At 47.4% G+C, this 23553-nt stretch overlaps 1 protein-coding gene across 3 annotated transcripts in view; it reads left to right on the top strand.

The window, feature by feature from the left end:
* Positions 1 to 5762: 5762 nt before the first annotated feature.
* Positions 5763 to 23553, top strand: part of CADM3 (cell adhesion molecule 3) — a 30219-nt gene continuing 12428 nt past the window's right edge. For 2 of the 3 annotated variants that reach the window (XM_065925696.1, XM_065925686.1), the window contains exon 1: positions 5763 to 5978. In XM_065925696.1, the coding sequence (XP_065781768.1) occupies positions 5897 to 5978 (82 nt within the window). In that variant the 5' untranslated portion in view covers positions 5763 to 5896. Of the gene's footprint in view, positions 5979 to 23280; positions 23354 to 23553 lie in introns of those variants that run through there. The other variant, XM_065925705.1, reaches the window with a different exon arrangement.

Here is a 23553-nt window from a genome sequence, read left to right as displayed (position 1 = left end):
TCATATTTGCTCTATTCCCTTATGATGCTCTCCCCTGTTACTCATTTCCCCCCATTTGCGAGCTACCTTGCTCCTTCCCCCTTGTGTGGTCTCCTCCCATATCGATCTGAGTCCATCTATAGTCTTATAGGTCATCCTCCTTTCTAATATCAAGCAACTCCCCTTCTCACCTCTAGAACAAAGCTCATATGACCTCTTCTCTAACAAGCCTCCCTGGCTAAGTCTAGTGGTGAAAAATTGACGCTGTGTAGTAAGACAAATCTGTCTTGGAAACCTGTGTCTCTCATTCAGCCTCTTTGTGATTCTGGCTTCTCTGGGCCTTGCTGTCCTCATCTGTAAAATAGGGGTAAAGGCACACTGCATGGGGAACTTGTGAATATTAAAAAGGACAAAATGTAAAGAGTTTAGCATGGAACCTGGCAGATTGTTAGCCTTTAACAGTTATTGTTCACGGTAAATTCAAATTGTCTAGAGAGCTTCATGCCTAAGTCACGTGCATATATATGGTGATTTCATTGGTAGGTGTTTATTTTGACTTTAAGTGCTTTCCAGATGCGCTGTGGGAGGTAGGACTGCTGTGCTGCAAAACCCCAATGGGAACAGTGCCCCCAGGGGTGGCTCAGTAGGAAAGTCTGGGGGGGAGAGAAGCCTTTTCCTTGGCTTGGTTCTTTCCATCGCTTGATTACTTTAACTCTATAAACACGTGACTTTAATGCTTTAAAGTGGCAGTGGGGTTTCTGGGCAGGAAGAATTGGGGCTTTTTGTTGGCTTGCTTGGTTTCTATTTTATACCACTATTTATTTTTTTTTAAGCTTAACTAATAATATACTCTCAAGACATTCAGTAATTTAGAAGTTATTCAAGTCAAAATTAGTTAGGATTTTAGGAAAAGCCCAATCAGAAAGTATTTGTTAGCAGAAAGAGAAATGAACATCAACAGTGGGCTCGGATTCACTGTTTACAAATTACATAATCTCATTAAACCTTTGTTTCCTCATATCTGTAATGCAGCTAATAATCTCAACCACATTAGGGTATTTCAGGTATTAAATGACATACCGTGTAAGTAAAGTACCCAGTGCAAAGTCTGGCGACAAGAGATTCTCAAAAAAATGGTAGGTGCTTAGTCATTCAGTTGAGTTCCACTCTTTGTGACCCCGTAGACTATAGCCCACCAGGCTCCACTGTCCATGGGGATTCTCAGGCAAGAATACTGCCATGCCCTTCTCCAGGGGATCTTCCCAGCCCAGAGACTGAACCCAGGTCTTCTGCATTGCAAGCAGATTCTTTACCAGCTGAGCTACCAGGAAAGCTTCCCCCTCCCCCCAAAAAATGGTACCTGTGATCATTTATATTGTGAACAAGTTGCTGTCCCAAATTGGTGGCTTACAACAGGTTAGAATTAAGATGCTGCTTAAAATTAACAATTAAATTGGAGTTGGTATTAGGATTAGTAGTTAGAGTCTATAAAAGATTAGGGTTAGGGTTGAAATTGGAATTCAATTAAGGTTAGAACTAAAACACATACAAAAGTTTTTATTAAGGATAGGGTTAATTAAAACAGGATAATAGAAATAAGAAGCAGTACGAGGAATCCTGGTTTACTTGGGTGGAAGATTAAAGAGGAAAGTAAATGTGGAAACCTGTGTAGAATTTACTGATAAAGAAGAAGTCATACAGAAGCCAAGGGTTAGAGGGCAAAGAGGAACTGAGCCAGGGTTCCGAGTCTTTTTCCTGCAGGTGCCGTCACGCCCCTCCTAGATGAATATGTAGTATTCACCCCACTCAGGCCAAGTTCCCGCCCCCCTCCCTCCCCAAGAGGCGCCACGTGGGGAAAGGAATGCCCGGGGCCCACACAGCTGCATACAGCCCAGAAGCGGTGCCAGTGCAGCATTCCTCACCCCCAGCCACCCAGGCTACTGCTGAGTGGACAAGGGCACCCGGGAGCCAGCACTCACCCTCCCTCCGCTCCCCTTCTCTGCTCCCCCCAGTTTCCACTGGTGACCAGCTCTCAAATCCCACAGACAACCCACTCCAGACTCTGTGCAAGTCTCTGGGAAACACTGATTGTATATCAGAGCATTTTAGAGTGAAAAGTAACCATAGAGATCACAATGCAACATGGATACCTTTATTTCACCTGCTTTCGGGCTGAGGATAATCCTTGTAGTTCAGGCTTTCTTTGTAAAACTCTATTCCGAGTGAACGGGGTGCCTGTAAGAGGCTGGGTGCCCAGGGACAAAAGGCATTAGGGTGGTTAGAGGTAAGGAGCTATTCCAAATGGGTCCATCTGCCTCTGCAGGAGACGTGACCCGTTCACTCTGGGAGAGGCAGGAGTGAGAATTCCGCAAAGTGGACGCTCCCAGAGAAAAGTGATTCTCCTTCTCCCTCCTGCTCCCATGGGTATGTCTGCCTTGTTTATCCAATACTGTAACCCCTCTACCCCACAGCCGTGTGAACACAGAAGTCATCTAAGTCCTCCGTGTTTCATTCTCTGTATCTGTTCAACAAGGGGTAATCACTAGGTAATCTTGAAGGTCCCTTACAATTCTAATACTCTTTTATCCTGTATTTCTAAAAGCCAGTGACTGCTTCCTATTCCCAGACCCTAAAGTGCTGCCAAGATGATGCTGATGATGCAGAAAAGAGAGAAGGATCTAGTAGGAAAAGAGCATTCCAGAGTCTCATTTGCTCATGCTTAATACTCTCCACAAAAGCTCTCCCCCTCTCCTCCCACCCTTGGTTCTCTTCCCTTGCAGTTACAGTAGAGGGTGGGGCCAGACCAGCAGAGTCATTAGAGAATTAAAGGACAGGCAGAAGCGGATCAGCAGAGCAGCAGATGGAAAAGGTGATTAGTTACAGAAGCTTGGGACCTAATCCTACATCCTAGCATCCCAATCCCACCCATCCCCACTCTCATTCCCCCCAACACTAACCTGTCCTCTCTTAATCCCACTTAGATGATCTTTCAAACTTCTAGCTCCAAAGATAATACTCTTTATCCATCAAGACTCTTTAACTAGGATAGCATGATTCTTCTCTGAAGCTTCATTCTCTCTTTGAAAACACACCCACTCATTCCTTTTTGCTGCATGACTAAATTCACGCCAACCTAATCCCACCTTAGTCAGAAGGTCCATTTTCCCTGTATCTTCCCTCCTGCCTATCCCATAGCACAGCCTCTCCTCTTTCTTATACCAGGTGTCCTTATTGTATCTTTCAAGCACACTTCCCCTTCCATCTCTGACTCAGAGATTTCAGGGTAGCAGAGAACCCCCAGGGAGACAGAGAACCCCAATGCAGCAGGACAGTTTGGAGTCACTGAGATGAGTCAAGGCAGGAAAGTCAGACAATCCAGGGTGGTCAAAAACTGTCTTATAAATAATTCTTAATAACCACCCAGACACTCAAGAAATGTTCAAGAGGTAGGCAGAGCTCTTCTCCCAGAAACCATAGGTAAACTCCACAAACAGTGAGAAGAAAAACAGAGGGGCAGCTTTCTGTCTATCCTTAAGGGTCTCCCTGGAGAATATTCTCTCTTGTCCTCTCCACCAGTGACTAACATTGATATAGAGCTTTACTGATTACAGAGTACATTCCACATCCTTGTTCCCTGGTGGCTCAGAGGTTAAAGCATCTACCTGCAATGCGCGGGACCCAGGTTCGATCCCTGGGTTGAGAAGATTCCCTGGAGTAGGAAATGGCAACCCACTCCAGTATTCTTGCCTGGAGAATCCCATGGACGGAGGAGCTGGTAGGCTACAGTCCATGGGGGTCTCAAAGACTCAGACACAACTGAGCAACTTCACTTTCTTTCCACATCCATGTCCTTGAGTTACTAGGTGACAGAAACATTAAGTCCATCACAGACAGCTGCAAAAGCTGCCTGAGATGGGGAAAGATTACTCAAACATTAAAGATTAGCATGGTGATGCACAGCCAGTGCAGAGAGGAGATGGACCCAGAAGGCAGAAGACAGGCACCCAAATCTCTCATCTAGGAACAAAACTGGCCTCCTGGGATTGGTGTTGTTCCATTGCTAGGGTGTACCCAACTCTTTGTGATCCCATGAACTGCCCTGTCCTTCACCATCTCCCACAGTTTGCTCAAACTCACGTCCACTGAGTCAGTGATGCCATCCAACCATCTCATCCTCTGTCGTCCCCTTCTCCTCTTGCCCTCAATCATTCCCAGCATCAGGGTCTTTCCTAATGAGTCAGTTCTTCAAATCAGGTGGCCAAAGTATTGGCACTTCAGTGTCAATATCCAATGAATATTCAGGGTTGATTTCCTTTAGGATTGACTGGTTTGATCTCTGTAGTCCAAGGGGCTCTCAAGAGTCTTCTCCAAGACCACAATTCAAAAGCATCAATTCTTTGGTGTTCAGCCTTTTTTATAGTCCAACTGTCACATCCATACATATTACCCAAGACTAGAGGGCATTTCAAAAATCATATTATTCCATGTCCTGGCCAACACTTGTGTTTTCTACTATTGTCAGTCTAATCTTGGATAGATCAGTTCATACCCTTTGAATCTCAACTGCACCTGTGTAATAAGGATCGTACCAAATATTTTCTAAAAAATACTCATACACATAAAATTCTTTGACTCAGAGATTCTAAAATTTAGGAGTGTATACCTAAGAGGTAAGTTGGAGCAAAACTGACTCAGGAGGGTCTCTTTCTGAGATCTACCAAGACTCTTCCAGAGATCTTCAATCACAATTAAAAAAAAAAAAAAAAAAGCAAACCCCAGGGGCTTGGAACTCTTGAGCCAAGAGCAAGTACAGACACCCTGCTTCTCTCATTCATCTTATATGTGGCCTCAGGGGCAAGAACTGCTTTAGCCACATAAGGTCCTTAAGAGAGTAGCTTCCTGAGAATCTGTAGATCAGACCATTCCCCTAGAATCGTACTCACTAAAACTTGAAAAAGGAAGGACAAGATCCTCTGAACTATAAAGAAGAAACACATCGGAAAAGGTTGGGAGTAAAGTCAGGGAATAGGAAGGATTAAGGGGGAAAACCACTGAGTTGCTTTGTAGGCTGCTCAGTTCGGCAGAATCTGAAGGGAAATCGCTGTTTTTAGACTGGGAGCAATTTCTTTGAGGGATTGAGGGAAGTGTTGATTCCCATGGCCTGGGGGTTTGCTGGAAGATGCCTTTCAAAGGAAATTGCCTGGGGCCACAAATTGTTGCTGGACGTCCAAGTAGGGGCTCTTTCGTCAGAGGAACTAGGGATGTTAGTGCTTTGGAAAAAGACCAGGGTAACTGGTTACCCATTGCAGAGATGTCCCTGGGCACACTGTTGATAGGGGCACCCTAGGGGCATCCCACTCCTGGGGATCCCCAGTTGCCAAAGGAAGGAGGGCGGGGCTGGAAGCTCACGGGCTAGTGGGCACGCCCTTGCCCAGGCCTGCAGTGGCAGCTCCCGCCAGCTGGCCCAAGGCCCTGCCCGACTCCCCTCCCTCCACCCCAAGTCTAGGAGGGGTGGGCGCCGGGTCCCACTGCTGAGCCAGCTCGCTCCCTCTGCTCCACGCCCGAGCCGGGCTGGTGGAGCTCCCGGGGGAGAGGGTGGAAGGCACCACGACGGCGCGGAGGGGGTGCGGCAGGCGGGGGGGAGTGGGGAATGCGGCAGTCGGTCCCCCCCGCGACCAGCCCAGCCCCCCGTCACCCCCCCTCCACCTCCAACCGAATGGTTTGCTCCGAGCGCCCTATTTAATCCCCGCGACTGCAGCAGCGCCGGCTCCCTCCCGGTCCCCGCCTCGGCCCCGGGCTCCGAAGCGGCTCGGGGGCGCCCTTTCGGTCAGTGGCGTCGTCTACCCCTCTCCCCAGCTCCAGTCCCCAGGGACCCAGGCTCGCCAGCGCCCTGCCAGGGAGCCGGCCGGGAAGCGCGATGGGGGCCCCTTCCGCCCTGCCCCTGCTCCTGCTCCTCGCCAGCTGCTGGGCGCCCGGCGGGGCCAACCTCTCCCAGGACGGTGAGTGAGGGAGGGGGCGGCGCCAGGGGAGGTGGGGAGGGGCCGGGGCGGGGGCTCCGACCGGCCGAGGGGGCGGGGGGAGCCCGCCGGCTTTGTTTGCAGGAGGGGGTTCGAGTCGCCAGCCGCTCCTGACAGCCTGGTCTGCCTCCGAGCATCCGCGTCTCTGTGGACCGCGGGGTGTGCCGCGCGTGCCCCCCTTGCACACCGTCCGGCGTGTCTGTGTGTGGAGCCGGGAGCCTGGGTCTGCTCCGGGCCGCCCGGCTCTGGGTCTGCCGCGGCCCGGGTGCGTCTGGGTGTGCGCGTCTGTGTTGCTGTCTGGCTGCGTTTCTGTGTCAGGATCTGTGTGTATGTCTGTGTCCGTGTGTGCTGGGGGCGGAGTGAGATTCGTCGCTGCTTCAGTCAGGGCGTGTGTCGGCTGTTTGTGTGTGTGTGTGTCTGGAGGGGCTGGGTAGCCAGTGCGCGCCCCTGAACTGATGTATGCAAACATTCCCGCTCCCCCGGCCGCCCCCCACCCGCGGCGGAGCTCCGAGTGGGCAGGGGAGGGGGCCTGGGTGAGGCTGCGGAGGGGGGCGTGGGCAGGGAAGCGGGGGGCTTCTCTCTGGAGCAAAACAACAACACTGGGCGGAGGGGGCCCGCGCACGGCAGGGTCCCCGACGGCGGCAGAAGCTGGGGAGGAAGCCCAGACGGGAGCGGAGGAGGGGGAGTCGCGGGGGGAGACTGGGCAAAAGCAAGACTGAAGATATTTGGGGAGGAGGAGGCATGGAAAACCCAAAGCTTTCCTGGGCTGAGAATTTATGTTCCGAATTGGAGGTAAGGTGTCTCGCCTAGCCCCCTCTGCTTCAGTCAGGAACTAAACCTGCTTGGGTTAGTCATGGTAGAGAGGTGAAGAAGAGAGTGGGGGGAGCACGGAGGCGGGGCCCGGGGTGAGGGGCGAGGGGCCCCCCCCGCCCTGGACCGGGCTATGTAGGTCAGCGCTGTGGGGGCACCTCAGCGTTCTTAAAGGTTGCTGACGCTTCATGGGGTGGCGGGGGACAGTTTGTAGGGAGACCGGGAAGAGAGGCACAGCTCAGAGCCTCAGGTCCCCGGAGGAGGGAGGGCCGGCGGTGAAGGGACTAAAGGAATGCATCCTTCTGTCTCCTCCGCCCCCGGCAGAGGCGGGCTGGGCTGGGGGAGGGGAGGGGGGACCGGGACCTCTGCGGAGCCCAGGGATGTGGGGAGAGTGAGGGGGAGGGTGGTGGCTGTGCCCGGCCAGATGCCAACGAAAAACAGAAAGAACCGCAGGGGAGGAGAAAGGGGAGGCGGCTCCTGGGCGATGGACCCAGTGGCCAGCAAGGATGGGCACAGGGCGGGGCGGGGGTGGAGAGGGGAGGGGTGAAACTCGAGGGATGATGTAGAGAATTTCATCCGAAGGAAACAGGCGAAGAGCCAGGGTGCTGGAGGAATACTTGCTCCATCTCGCCCGACCTGCTCCCCAAGTCCTATCTCCATCATGAAGAAGGAGCTTCTGGTGTTATGGGGACACTGGGCATCATCCTCTACCTACAGCTAGCTGGCTCCTTCTACTCTGTATCCATTCACATGCCCCAAGGGAGTTCCTACCGGAGTCACCACAGGACAGAGGCCCCTCTCTCCCCTATGCAGAACCCCTCTTCCCCTGGGTGGCCTTACTGACGACCCTACTCAGTGAGGAGGTGAAGAGAGTCCTGCCGGAGGGCAGGCTAAAGTGCAAGGCAAAGGAGAGGTTGCTGAGTGCAGCGTACATACCCAAATAAGGACTCTCTACTAGGCCTTGACTTTCAGCTGCAGCCCCTGGCCTTCCCATTCTGCTAGCTGTGTTTAAGAGGGACAAGCGTGACCCAAACTGCCTCTGTTTGGCAATGGGGACTGATGGGGCAGGTTGGAACCTCAACAGAACAAAGTCATCCCAGAAAGCTGTGAGCTCTTCAACTCTAGGATATAAACAAACACTGGAGAAGAGAATAATCTGTGTATTAGCCAAGTATTTCTTCACCAACTGCACTCTTCTCTCTTAGTCCTCAATTTGGGGGCTCAGCCCCTACTCAGGCTTAAAATTTAGAGGAAAAGAAATGCTTTATCCTTAAATACACACACACACACATATATATATATATATATATATATATATATATATATATATATATATACCTCTCATAGCAGTGGCTTGAGGGAAGAGCAGAAGCCAATAAATTTTGAATGGAGAATGTCTGGAGGACGGATTGAGAATTTGGAGATGGGTTAGAAGATCTGTTCCCAAAAAAGAGTCAGACCAAGCATCACTGTCCTTCTAGAGCACTGCCTGTCCTGACAGTGGCCGTATGTCTGGCTGCAGTGTCTCAGGAGGCACTGATGCACAGGATCGGTGCATGCACCATCTTCTATCTAAATTAATTCTACTTCTTAGCTTCGGGATCTAAACAGGCCCACTCTGCTGTGGGAGGCAGGTGTATAGATTTAATACCCACAGGTGGCGGTCCTGATGACCATTCTGCCCAGGATCATACAGAAGGTGTGTCTAGGATCCCTGACTTGGGGTTCCCAAGGGCCCTGGGCAGGGAGCTCAGTGGCAGCACACAGCTCCCTGGAGTAGAGCATGCACTTTTTTAGATTTCATCAGACTGAACAGGGATCGAGAGGCTGGAGAAGGGCAAACAGTTGTTATCTGAACCTGACCATTAGTGCTGTGGTTCGAAACTCAGGAATGGTTTAGACATGCCGGGTGAGCGAGCTGCCCCTTCCTTCTCACACGTCTCCACTAGTGTTGGCTGAAGTTGGCAGTTCCAGGTTTGTGGGATTACAAGGCCGTGAACTTCACATATCCTGTGGTTGTCTCTCCGGTGAGCTGTTCCACATTCCACAATTGCGACCAACCTCCCTTGGTTTTTCTTTTTCAAACTTCGTCCAGCACTCTGTGAGTTGATCTGGTACAGAAACAGACAGGTGGGCAGCCTCCCTTTCCTTCAGATCAAGATACAGCAGTTTAACCTTGGAGTGCACTGCCTCACACATGAACATCTTTCCCTTCCCAATGACCTTCTGTCCACTGCCGTCCATTCTGCAGCCCCCTGGCCAGGTGCCCAGTGTAGAGATCATGCCCAATGTGCCGGAGAAGTCCAGCAGGCATTCACTCCAGAGCTGCCCACGGATCTGCTTGGCAGACCTGCTGCGCCCAGCTTCTTTTCCTGGTTGCAGCTGGAGCTGTTCTCTTTCTGTTCTCTTCCCAGTTGCAGCTGGGAATCCTTGGGAAGGAGATGCTCTCCCTTCAGACATGGCATTTTTGGGCACAGAGAAGCTGAAAGCATCAGAGAGACACTGGCATCGTAGAGTTTAGTTAATTCCATACAGAGCCAGTCTGTCTGATGTGGGACCCAAGCTGTAGCATATCAACTGCCTCTTCCAGCAGTTACACCAAAGATTCTGTCCTGAGCTCTCCCTAGGGCTCAGCAGCACTGTTGGTCCCAGTAGTTTCTTCTAGCACAGTGGTTTTCTCACTTTTATCTTTAAAGATGTGGAAGTTCTTTACCAAATAAATAAAACAGATCAAAGGAGAATTACTCTTTTTGAAACAGAGAAGACAGACCTGAAACCCTATCGCCCTTCTTCTTGACTTCCCCTATACTTCCCCCTAATCCTTAAGGCACAGAAGTTCTGCTACATACAGTCTGAAATCCTCTACCCTAGACTGACAATAAATGAGACAGTTCACTATCCTTAGGTTCTTGTTCTCTCTCTTCCTCTCTCTCCTCTTCCAACTGAGCAAGAAAAGAGGTCCAAATCTAATTTCAACAGTGCCTTTTTGGAGACAGTCACTATTCACTTGAAGAATGAGTCATAGTTCTGCAGCCATAAAACTCCACAGATGGCATCTTTCTGGTGTTCTGGTCACTCTGAAACAGCAGACCAGGTAGTCGTGTCATTGCTCTGAAAATTCTTAGATGTGATTCTGGTACCCCTTGCTATCGCTGCTTTCTCGCAGTCCAAATAATATGTACTGGAATCAAAAGCTTCTTGTCCTTAGGTCACAAAAAATAACCTAAGGAAAAAACCCTCACAGTTATCATCAGAGAAATTAAACCCCTGGGGCTGAAGCTAGTCACATTCTTTGTTGTTTCCTACTCCAACAGAACCAGCTCAACAATCCTTTTTTTGTCATCTATTTCTCAGTAATGGAATTTTACTGAAGAATGGTAATCTAGGCTCCAGGTTTTCCATGAATGCAAGCTGTAGACTGCACCAATTCCTAACTGACTACTGCATGAAAAAGCCAGAGTATTAGAAAGTTTCGGTAATTATATCTTCTCCTTTCATCTTTTATGCTACAAGTTAACACTTTCTGTTTCATCACTGGCTATAGGTCTATGCACTAGAACATTTTGTTTCCTGGATGAGGTCATGTCCTAGAGACCCATCCATAAACTCTGAGAATAGCAATCCTCATGAGAATGCTTATAAGAGATGAAAGAAAACAAACCACTAGGAAAAAAAAAAAAAAAAAAAAAGCCTGGAAAAGCAAGCCATCACAAAAAGATTCAGGTCCCTAAGAACTCAGTCAAATTAAGCACAAATCCTCCATGTAACTGAAAGATAGGGAAGAACAAGTCTCTGGGGTCAGAGACCTGCCTCTTCCTCTGAAATCAGCAGTAGAGATGATTTTTTACCAGGTCAGAACCAGCTGATGCTCAGGGATTTTACAACCCAAGTAGAAACCCAATGCAACCCTGTTACAACAAGGAGATCCATCCATTCTAGCACCGAGATAGGAGTCTTGAACACATGAAACTGCTGAGATTTTTTTTTTTTAAACAAAATATAAGCTCATTAAAGCTACACATTCTTCACTGAAGCCACAAGCACCAAAAGAGAGAGCGATCTGTCCCTTTACCAAAATTTGCCTAAGTCTAAAGAGAGTGGCCAAATTTCCCAACTAACACAAAGACCTCTAAGTCCTGAGGACAATACCCTTTTGACAAGGCATAACCCATTATGCTCTTCCACGTATGATCAAGATTGGACTGTTCACAGCAGTTTGGGGTGCCTTAGAGCATTCGATTGATACATGTCACACCCTCTGTTTGTTGTTTAATCTCTAAGTCGTGTCCCACTCCTTTGTGACCCCATGGACTGTAGTCCACCAGGCTCCTTGTCCATGGGGCTTTCCAGGGAAGAATACTGGAGTGGGTTGCCTTTTCCTTCTCCGGGTCTCATACCATACCTAACTATAATACACGTTTTGGCTTCCTTATGTCTAGTGTCTCTGAGGAGATCCAGGCTTTGTGGCACTGTTTCCCACATTAAAAGATACTCTTAATGGCATTCATAATTGGTTGCAGCAAATCAAAACTCTCTCCACCACCACAGATTCTTATGTAATTTCCATAATTACTGAGGCTTATGTTGACAAACTCAGTCTGGTGGCGGTTCTCACTTTTTTAGCACCATCTCTGGGTTGCATGTGTGGTAGGTTCAAACAAAGTACTTGAGAAGGTCTTTGAGAGCAAATGATGGGTGTGGCGTGATCCTAACAGAAGCCCTGATGTCTGCTCTTTCTCTGTTGATTGTTTGCGAGCTGGCTGCCTTAACCATGATCCTGGTTTTCCTGTTCTTTGTGGAACAAACCACAGGTGCTTTGAGCTCTCCATGGTGCTAGCCCCTGACGGGGACACTCCAGGCTCTTTTTGCTGCTCTCCGTGGTCCTGCTCCCCATCCAAATTCCTAATCTCTTTACTCTCCACAGTGCAGCCCTCAAAACAGGGATGGGATCTCCCTCCTCCTACCACAAACACACACATGATCTTGGCTATGATTCCTGACTGGCTCTACCAGCAAGAGGGGAACAAGACCAAATCTGGAGAATCTTCATAACTACCTAGTCACCTGTAGGAAGGGGACAGAAAAAGCAAATAATTCTGAGGTGGAAAAGTGTTGTTTGCAATGTTCAGGAGAGGAGGGCCTACAGTGACCTCAAGTGGCCTCAAAAGAACTGAATGTTTGCTATACATGGACTTATAGATTTAAAACAGAACTACAAACTGTTGTGGCTTAGATTGAGACAGCATTGCTCACGTACAGTTACCACATATACACTATACATGTAGAATGCAAAATGAGTCCTACTCAGTTTATGAGTTTATGGAGTCCTACACCACTCTGAGCCTGACAACCAGCTCAAAGTATCCTGTCATGATACTCATTGTCCCTTTCCCCTCGGCCTTAGCAGTAAACATAAAGACAATATATAGGTTGGCTCATCAGAATAGATGATAGAAGAATGCAATATGGGAGAGTCTAAATAAATACCAAATCCATGACTCATGTTCCTCATCATTATAACCATCTTGTATAGACTAAATGGCCTTAATGTAACCGTCTTATCCCAGAGTCCAAGTCCTTGGCCATATCTCAGAAGATGCATCTTTAAACTGGACTCTGCTACTCTTCTGGGTTATCTGCCAATAAGCTGATGACGTCAAGTGCAGCAAGGAGCCAAGAATGCTCAGCCCCTGCCAGTCTGAGACTAGACAGCCTGTTCCTCCCATCACATCAGAGCTATACAAGCTTCTCTTCCCCTCAATGATGATTTCCCCCTGTCAATTTTACATAATAGTTCATATAATAGTTAACACTTATGAATGACCTGTACAGAGTGAAGCTGGAGAGACAGGTTTCCAGAATTAATTTCCAGTACCCCTCTTCCATTTCCTTATTTGAAACAAGGAGAAATTTCATTCCTCAAGGACAGGTAATGGAAGTGATTTATCTCCATGAGTGAGCTTTCAAGAAGACAGAATTAGGGTTATGGTAACAGCTGGAGTATCTCGCATCTACTCATCTCCCTGAGCCCCCTCTTCTCATAAAGAGCAGACATGTTTCTGAAAGGATTCTAATGCAGAATTTCCAGCTTTTTTTCAATATGTGTATCATTCTTCTGTGTTAGCTCTTACCTCTGGGATTCTTTAACCCTCTCATCTCTTGCCATCTTTCTCCCAGAGGTCTCCAGGAGAATGATAAGAAAGCTAAATAACATAAAGAACTAAAATGTTATTTTCTCTCAGGATTCATTTTTCCTTACCCCAGCTAGACCTACACTAATTGTGTATTGATTGCTAATTATAAGCACCTTTGGCTCATTTACTTCCAGTTCAGGGTCAAAAAAGGTCAGACGTATCACCTCGCCCTAGGGAGAAAAAAAAGAAATGAAGGCTGGTATCTCAGCCATTCATCTCTAAGCTAACCATTACTTAGCTCTCTGCTTCCTTCATACAGCCGCAGATATCAGCAAGGTAGAATGGAAAACTAGTCCTTCCAACGCCAGGTTTTACTGGGAATATGCAGATCCTTGCTTCTTGCCTTCATTTTTTCTTCTGGGATCTAGCTCTTTACTTCCAATTTGGATTCTAGAATTCCAGCCAAAGTCTCAGAGTAAAAAGCTTCAGAAGGTGAACTGGTTTATTGAGTCTCTAACTTAAATACCCAACCCTCCTTGGAAACCCAGCAAGAGTCTAACAAATACCTAGATGACAAGTTACTTGAGACTTAGCCCAGCCTAGGTCAGCCTTTGAAGGGCAAAGTTTTTTCATTATCATAAAATGAGAGGATTGTTTTACCATCTGCTCCTAATCATTTGTCCCTCAGCTAATGTAAACAAAACAGTGAGACAACTGCACTCACTTGTTCTTACTAGTTCTTTCTCTAGTTCTTAAGGATGAGATATTTCCAAACACATATTATATATTTCCTCCACTCATCTCATCCTATAATCTCAAACAAATATAAAAACCACCATCACTAGCCCATGGGCCTCACACATTCTCATTTATCTACAATTGCCGCTTCATGCCAGCTCTCTTCTGCTTTCCAAGCCCTGGAGTCCAGTGTCAGGGACAGATGGGCTGAGCTCAGCCCTGGGGAGAAGAGGATTCTGGCCCTCTCCTGGGGAGTCTGAGCAGGATTCTGAATTCTGCTTTGAGGAGAATCTCTGAGTTTGAACCATATGGTTTGCTGGACGGATGTAAGGGGTTCTGATTAATAATGGGCTTGTGAAAAGGGCTCTGTATCTGGGTCATAAGAAAAGCTGTGTTTTTGACAGAAAAAAAAAAAAAGGAAAACAGAGATACAAAGAGTGAAAACCCGTCATCATGTGTGTGTTGAGGGTCACATGCTGAAGGGGAAAAAGAGAGTAACCAGGCTGAAATATATGTGCATCGGAATATATATGCATCTTGGGGAACAGAATCGAATGTACATTCACATTAAAGATGAGACACTCAATGAAGGTTTAAGGAGAGGAGGAGAACTTTGGGATGGCAGAATTAATGGCCATTTCAGGGACTGTGATGTCTGTAGGCTTGGAGGAATGTATCTGTCTCACAAAGGAGCTAAATTCCCAGGAAGACACAGAATAAGGCTAATTGAACAATGTGGCACTTGCTGCAAAATACATTTTTAGGTGAGAAAAGTGAAGGGAAGAGACTAAATCTCAACTGGGATTGGCAGAAGAGGGGGACCCAGAGCAGTGTGGGTGTGCAGAGCAGAGCAGTTTTTTCTCCATGTGATGCTCCTAATCACTGCCCTGAACCTGTCATCCACACCCTGACCCTGATCACCCAGTGAAGGGAAACAGTAAAAACAAGTCAGTAAAATGAGAGCCGGCAGAGAGCCAGAAAGCTCTCTTGCCTGACTTCTAAAAATTAAACTTTTTCACAGCGTTGTTATCCCACCACACCAAGCCATCAGCCTCAACTATCTACAGTGCGACATTAAGAGCAAAGGAGAATAAGATACAGCCTGTTGAGAAGGGAATTCATTCATCTGTTCCAACAGGTTTTGTGGCTATGGACAATTAGGAGCCAGGCTTTGGCACTTGGATGAATATTCCTTAGGGAATCTGTTCTTTACTTCTCCCCAATGTTCCTGGGCTTTCCTGCCCATTCCCACTTCCTATTTTCTCATGGCTAGACATACTTTCCAACAAGTTAAAGTTAATTATGCTTTCATTGACTCCACCCTGACTCTGGTATGTTTCCTTTCCTAAGATGGGGCGATTTTTTCCCAATTCTATTACAGACGTGTGAGAGCAATTACATACACTTAGAGAAAGGGTATAAAGTGCCTGCACTTGGCTCAAGGGACATCTAAGAGTTCAAAATCTGGCCTCCTGACTCTCTATTGCATTAGAACACAGACCCAGGTCATATCTGTCCTGATTTCTGAGGATGTGAACATGGTGGGAAGGGAATGAGGAGATGGAGGTGAAACGATGCTTCTAAAATGGTTCAAGGCTGTCATCAACTGGAGTGATTTCATGCCCGCCCTTAGGGGCTTGCTTGAGAAATAAATGATGACAGTCAATCCCCTGCACAGAACCTGTGCTCCCAGCAGCTCTTACAAAGCCATCCGCTCTGCTGTGTCTCATCACCCCCACCCACCTCTTAGTCCAGAACACTCGATGCTTGTCTGGAGCACATAGCCCAGTCCTGGAAGGCAGGAGCTAAGGCAAGGAAGGGGCTCTTTGGGGATTAGGGCCTCTTCCTTTTTCACCTCCCAACTGCAGTTCTTGCTTCAACACTGTGTTGGCTCCAGAGGGGCTTGTTTGTGTGGGGGGCCAGCCCGGGGCTCCCTCCCAGTGCTAATGCACCGAGAACACTGACTCAATAGCAAATCAAAGCAACAGCTGTCCCCACCTCCTTCTCTGCCACCCACTTCCCAGTCTCTGCTCCTCGGAATCTTAACTAAGTCTCTGAGGGCCCCCCCTCAGCCTACTGCAAGCCCACTTCTGCCTCCAGATTTTTTCTGTCACTAGCTCAAGAATAGGATAAGCTCCTCTGCGGCTTTCTCCCTTCCAGTCTCTGTCTCCCACTTCACAATCAGGTTAGTTAGCATCCTCCAGCTCTCCACACAGATGCTAACACTCACACAGCCCACCCTCCTCACCACCCTTTTAATTCCTAAGGGCACGCAAGCGGCTTCAGCCCCATGGCCTCCTCTTTTGTAAGAATCAGAATCTGCCAGGAAGACCCTGACATTTATTTGTAGGGTGACATTATTCACACCGTCTGCTTCCTCATTTCACCCCAACTTCTCTAACCTGCCCGACATTTAGCAGAGTTACTTCCCCTGAGGTCCAGAGGTTCCTCACAGCAATGCAGAGGGAGCTGGGGAGCAGGAAGAGTGGATGCCACTGGAAGTAAAGTCACACTAAATGGTAACTTAACTTCCAAATTAGCTCGTGCACAGGAATGACAATGAGAAGAGAAGACTGGGGTTATAAACCCAGCTACCACTAACTGCCTGTGTGACCACACTTAGAAGTTTCTAAGCCTCTGTGAACCTTGGTTTCTCGTCTTTAAAACAGAAAGTCTGCACTAGACACTACTTGGGATTTTTATCAACTCTAAAAGAACCATAGTGAAAGGGAAAGTCACTCAGTTGTGTGTGACTCTTTGCATCTCCATGGGCTGTAAGCTGCCAGGCTCCTCTGTCTGTGGAATTCTCCAGGCAAGAATACTGGAGTGGGTAGCCATTCCCTTCTCTAGGAGGTCTTCCCAACCCAGGCATTGAACCTAGGTCCCCCGCATTGCAGATGGATTCTTTACCATCTAAGCCACTAGGGAAGCCTAAGAATCATAGAGGGGAAAATATTTTGGGAAGAATAAGGTGCAAGAAAAGAAGGTGAGGAATTATTGAACTTTGGCAGTGGAGTCAGAAAGGACATCAGTTACATTCGCTCCTGGAAGACTCAAAACGATTTTAGGAATAACCACCTCTGGCCAGTAGGGGTCAGTAGAAAATGACCAGAACATGCGAATTGATTGCAGGGCTTTAGCAAACAGATATAGTTACTCATGACATCGTAAACCGTGGATGTTTTTCTAAAAACATTTGGATATGGGAAAACATTTGGGATAACTGGTTTTTGTTTGTTTGTTTTTTTAGTGAAGAGGGTTAACACCACGATGTGCTTTTTGTTTTAACCTCAACCTCACGCCCTCTGCAGGCAATCTAGTCAACTAGCCAACTACCCTAAAGATACCCTCTTCCTCATTCAGTCTGGAAAAGCTAAGTGCCACACCATTCCAAGGCCAGGAAGCAAAAGCCTTTCAGTTCTAACACCTGCTTAGGATGCAGTCAAAAGGTATCTGCCAGCCTACAATAATAAACCTGTTTGAACCCAGATTCGTCCCTTCCAAACCTGTCTCTTGGATCATCTAATAGAATAAGATCCCTCATTCTGTAAAGATCTCTTGTTCTCTTGGCTACACTTTACCAAGCTACGGAGGCTAATCAGCATGTTAGGGACTCCTTATAGTGAAGGTCCTCTTCCCCGCTCCATTCACCATCCAGTTTGACTTATATCCTGTTTGCCCCGCCCCCCTGGGAGAGTAAAGCCACGCCCAAAGAGTAGTGACTTCTTTGGGCCAAGAGGCTGTTGGGAGCCAGAGAGAATGTAGATAAATAAGACTCCAGGAGGGAAAGCCAGACAACAACAGAAATAACGGAGGGAGAGAGGGAATACTGAGAAGCTAAGGTCTCAGCAGCCCAGCTAGAGAGAGGGTGGCGGGGGCAGCGAGCTGGAGAGAAGGCTGATCAGGAGGCAGGCAGCTGAAGCGTGACTGAGCTCTGAAGCTCTGAAGTGGATGTGAGCTGGAGCATACCTGAGCTGAGCGGGGAGATCCATTAGGGGATCATGTTGCCTGTGAGGGGACAGGAGCCTGCGCTGAGGAGCCACAGGAAAGGAAGGAAGTACAGCTGAAAAAACAGACAAGCCATGATGACAAAATAGCTCTTACCTCTATGGCCCCGGCTTTCTTTCATCTGACTGCTCTGTAATACTGGGAATAGAAGTGACCTGGGGACTTGGGGAAGACAAAGTTAAAGAGGAACGTAGAGCAGGAAGTGAGAGAACATTTTGACACTCATGCCCTCATGGTCTTCAACCAGGAAATTACACAGTGACTTCTGCAGAAGTAATGGAATTCCTGGCAACCCAAGAGCAAGCGTGAAAAATGAAGTTTAAAGAGAGTTCTTTGTGATCGGGATGTTATGCTCTAAAGCTATGCAGGTCAAAGTAACTCCCTTCCCAAATCTTGGAGTTATGGATTAAATTGGGCCTCAGATGAGATTCAGAGAAGGCAATGACAACCCACTCCAGTACTCTTGCCTGGAAAATCTCATGGATGGGGGAGCCTGGTAGGCTGCAGTCCATGGGGTCGCACAGAGTCGGACACGACTGAGTGACTTCACTTTCACTTTTCACTTTCATGCATTGGAGAAGGAAATGGCAACCCACTCCAGTGTTCTTGCCTGGAGAATCCCAGGGACGGGGGAGCCTGGTGGGCTGCCGTCTATGGGGTCACACAGAGTCGGACACGACTGAAGCAGCTTAGCAGCAGCAGCAGCAGATAAGATTGGTCCACTTTCTTCCAAATGCAGAAGCAGACATTCACTATTAAAGAAAAATATGGCTCTGGGCATAAGGAAAGGATGCAGGCACTGAGTTCTAATTCTGATCTTGCCACTCCCTTCAGTGTGACTGAAATATATGTCAGAATCCACTACATAGCTAGGGTCAGGGGGGAATCAAGAGTGAGATCACCTGGCCAGGGAGCCCAGCAATGGGGGTGGGTAAACCCTGCTAAAAGTGGGTCCCTTCAGCATTCTGGGCCACAGCCCCCAGGGTGTTTTTCCCTTGGAGATAACACTCCTCCACCCACCTGCCATGGCAGTCGTGAGGAATAACAAGTAGGCTGGGATGAAGAGTATTTTTAACTCTGGAGTTAGAGAAATGCTGAATCATCACCATCACCATCACCATCACCATTAACTCCTACTCGAGGAGCTGGCGTTCTCTATAATCTGGGAAGTGGAGCTCTGGACCCAAGTACTGTAAGGCCAGCAGTGTTTATGCAGGGGAGCTCTGTCCCCTTGTCCCACTGTCCCGAGTGTGTACCTGTGATTTTATATATGGCCCTGAGGCCCATGCAGTGTGGATTCCCCAAACAGACAGGGCAGGGAAAATACATCAACCAAGCAATAAACTTTAAGCACATAAACTTCCCTACTAGCATCACTTAAATTGGAAACATAATACATTTTTATTCATTTCAGTTACTCATGTATTTATTCAATAAATATTTATTGAGTACTTACTATGTGTAAGGCCCTGTACTCTGGGTGAAAGACAAAATCACAGGTGTCAATGCATAAGTCTCCAGTTCCCATCTCTGCTCCTCTTCATATGTACAATCATTCAGAAGGAATCAGAGTGAAAGGGCTACTTTCTCCTTTAAAATGCTGGGAGTCCTGAAGATACTGGGACTCATGGGTAAATAGGCCAAGAATTAAGAAAAGCCCCAGACAACTAAGAGCAAACAAGAAGGCAATCTTAGTTCATAGCCTAAAGCCAGAGTGCTATGAAAATGTGAGGCGACTCTGTTTTAACCAGACACGTCTATTGCTTGGTTAACTGAAGAATCATCCCAGCTCTTTGAGCTGAGCCCCCAAAGGTGTAGATGAAGATGCACTAAGGAATCCAATTGAAAACATAACTCAGTGGGTATAAATCATACTAACACCACAAGCTCCCACTTCCAACTTGCTACACTGTTAATTTTTATCGTATTGCAGGTGACTATTGTGAATATTGTTTAGGTGAACAAACCTTGGCTAGCAATGCAGGAAGGAATCTTTCCAACTATACCTTCTGCCCCCCAACACACACACAAAGCACATGCTTCTACAAAGGGAGGCAGTGTAGTGAAGATGTGCAAAAAAGTGTCTGGGCTTTGTGATCAGAGATATCTAAGTTTAAATGCTGCCCTATCTCAGTACTTATTGGATCTATCATATGGAAACATTACTTAAATTTTCTGAGTTTTAGTTAACTTATCCTTAACATATGCATAATAATATCTATTAAAGGGTTATTCAGGCTTCTCTGGTGGCTCAGGCAGTAAAGAATCTGCCTGCAAAGTGGGAGACCTCGGTTCGATCCCTGAGTCAGGAAGATCCCCTAGAGGAGGAAATGGCAACCCACTCCAGTATTCTTGCCTAGAAAATACCATGGACAGAGGAGCCTGGCCGGCTACAATCCATGGGGTCCCAAAGAGTTGGTCACGATTGAGTGACTAATACATACACACAGGTTATTTTGGAATAATGAAAATAGAGCACTTGACTTGGATCATGACACATAGAAGGTAATCAGTAGAGATTCCCCCCATCTTGTAACCTTCTAGAGCTTCAGCCTCTGGAATATCTACCTTCTTCCTTGGTCCATTTCTTCCTAGCCTGTTTGATTAGCTATTTCCTCTTCACAGGCATATGTTGAACCTAGTTACCCCAACTGAAGATGTTCAGCATCTTTGATTCATTTATTAAGGAAATATTTATTAAGCACCTTCTAAGTGCAATATGCTCTAATAGGGCTGGTACCAAATATAGAGATGGATCAGATATCAACACTACCTGCAGAATTATTATAATTTAGGAGGGAAGCCAAACTTTCAGCTCAAAGTAAAGATTGATGCATAATTTAAGAAAAGCAGATAAAATGTTGTAATAACAACAACAACAAAATCAGAAATGATTTCCACCTGAGGCAATCAGGGAAGCCTTGAAGGAGTGCCACAAACAAATAGGCTTCTAAGGATGGTTAGAGCTTAGATGTGTGCAGATGGGTGAAGGGCATTATCAACAGAGTGACTGTGGGAAAGTGAACTGTGGGAAAGTGAACTTTGCTGTAAAGCAAAGGGTTTACAGAAAGAATTCCAAATAGCATCATATGTCTGGGATATGCGGTGAGTGAAGTAAAGAAGCAACAAAGCTGAAAGGCATATTGGCATCAGACTGCAGGATCCTGTAAGCTAGGCGAACAAATCTGGATGTTATCTGCAAACGATGGGAAGTCAGTGAAGGTTTCTAAGCAGGGAAACAACATGACCTATATGACTGGAGCTCTCTTTACCAGTTTTTCTACGTGAGTAACCTGGGCCTCCCCTTTCTAATGGTCTTATGGTCTCGAAGTCTACATTTCCTTCCAATGACCCTGCCTGAAGAGAATTGTCACTATTTCCACTTCAAAGTGCATGCCACCTTTTCAGAGCACTCTCTTAAGTTCTTTCCAGTCTGAACCCATTGAGGGAATTTATGCTGATGTCATAAACGATTGGCAAGATCTAAATCCAAAGAACAAGGCTTTCACAATCCAGGTTATAATTTCTGCCACTTATCCATGTTTCTATGAATAACATTATATAATCACTTAGCTGCTCCCAGGAGAGTGGCTATTCAGAATTTATCATTACAGGTGTACAGTTTTATAAAAACAGCAAGAAAACTTTCAGGCATATTAACAGACAATTCTCAAGAGGAGACAGGAGATCATAAGTACTTTGGAGAATTAAAGGGGAAAATATCACCCCTCGCAGGAAAAAAAAGAGCTATTTCTTAATCAGTTTCTTAAAACATAGCAAACCAGAATGAGTTCCTTATAAACCTACAGGGACAATATATCAAGCATATCCCCAACATGCCACTTATTAGAGAGTATTTGTTTAGTTATCAGACCCCTCAGCTAAACAATTCAGTCTGGTTTGAATGACCAACATCATCATTTCACTTATTCATCCTATGCAGAGGGAAAAAAAAAAAAAAAAAGCCAGCAAAATGCAGGAGGAGGGGAAGGATAAATGTAATGTAAGCAAGGAAAAAAGCTACGGAGGAGAAGGCCGAAAACAGCACAGATGAAATAAGGAGCAATAGAATGAAGGCTAAATCCATGCTGTTTGGACAGAAGACATGCTCTGCCTGAGTGAGAACGGACAGATCAGAGTGCCAATTGTGACTGAATGAATTACCAGAGGCAATTAAATGTGCTGAGGACCCACTACAGGCTAAGTACTGAAGATACAAAGATGAAAAAGAGAATGCTCTTGCCCTCTTTACCAACTCAAAGTTTAGATGAGGAGGCTGATAACTAAAGAAAATTTCAATACAGTGGGCTGAAATGTTGTAAGAAAGAGAAGCCGCTGAAAAAGCTTTAAGAGCACCAACCAGCAGGTGAAAGAGGATCCTTGAAAGGGGTCCTATTCGTGTGCCTTTAGGTAAGTCACCGAACCTCTCCAAACCTCGCTTCTAAAAAGGGACCCTATCTGGCTGCCTCTCTCTCAAGGTTGTTTTGACATGAATTCATGGTTGAAAGTCCACTCTGAAAACTGAAAGCCTTTATGCCAACGTAAGAGAAAGCTATTTTCTCCATTTGAGCAAAGGTCTATTTAGTGCTTACTTTGGGTACTGGGTACCAATGCTGTGGGGTTGAGCGCTGACCCCCTCCCTGGCTTTCCCGGTCCCTCCGCCGTGCCAAGCTTTAGAACAACCAATCTGGGTTCCCACTGAAGCACCCACAAACAGACTACCTGGAAAATACCACGAAACACTCACCAGCTTCCGGTTGCCTCCATCCTTGAGGTCCACAGAAGATAGCAGAGTGACAGCTTGGTCCCCAGGGAGACAGAGTCTCTGCGCACCCTCGGCGACCTCATCCTGGCCGCCCTTCTTTCTCCCATCCTCATCTCTTTTGCCTCTCCTCATCAGCATTTTCCTTGCCCCCTCTCCGGTCGACTTCTACCTGCTACAGATCCTTTTTTTCTCTGTTGCACTCCCCCTGCCCATTTGGGCATGAGTGCTTCTCCTGTTCGGGAATAGAGTCAAGTCCGCAACTCCTGCAGGACGTCTGAGAGAGCGTGAAGAGCGGCGGCGTCCCCGAAGCTGTCTTCGGAGCCCTCTCCCGAGGCTCGGACTCCCAGCACCCTCTCCCTTCCCCCGTCTGGCTCCCTTCTCCCCTCCCCCACGCCCTGCTCTCCCAGTCGGCAGTTCTCTCTCTCGCTCCCTTTCTTCTCGGGGCCCCTAAGCCCATTTCCCACTTCTCTTTTTAGTCTGCCCCCCGAGCCCTCCCCACCCCACCCGTGCCCATCTTCCGTGGTCCCACCACCCTCTTCTCGTCCTTCCCTCTCCCAACCCCCACCTCCGCGGGCTCCGGAGCCGGCGCGGGGAGGTGACGAGGGGCGAAGTTCTGCCGGGACTCCGGCCCCGGGACAAGGAGCCGCTCCGGACTCTGCTCAGCAGCCGATGGCGTCACTGAGTTTTGCGTACGTGATTGGCTATCTCTGGGCTTACGACGGGCGATCCTGGCAAGATTGTGCGAACCGGATTCTTTGTCCCACTGCCTCTCAGGTTGAGTTGGGGGAATAGGCCATGGACACTGTACGCTACTTCACAACAGGGTCTAGGGAGAGAGCCGTGACTCAGGCCTTGCGCGTGTGTTGTGCCAGATGAGGGAGCAGAGTCAGTGATGTAAAGTGGTGAGTGGGACTGAGGGCGGAGGAGGAAAACTTGAGAATCTGAACTCTGGATAGAAGGGAACTGTCTGGAAAGGCGTGGCGCAACTTGCAGCCCCAGCTGTGGTCTCTTTGTGCAGTGCTTAGGGTTTTACCTTGAAACAGTGCTTGGGCTTTGGAAGCAGGCGTTTAATTTCCAGTCTTTGTTCTTCTATTTGTAAGAC

Source organism: Muntiacus reevesi, chromosome 1, assembly GCF_963930625.1.
Source record: "Muntiacus reevesi chromosome 1, mMunRee1.1, whole genome shotgun sequence".
In the NCBI taxonomy this organism is placed as follows: Eukaryota; Metazoa; Chordata; class Mammalia; order Artiodactyla; family Cervidae; genus Muntiacus; species Muntiacus reevesi.
This window is presented reverse-complemented; position numbering and strand designations above follow the sequence as displayed.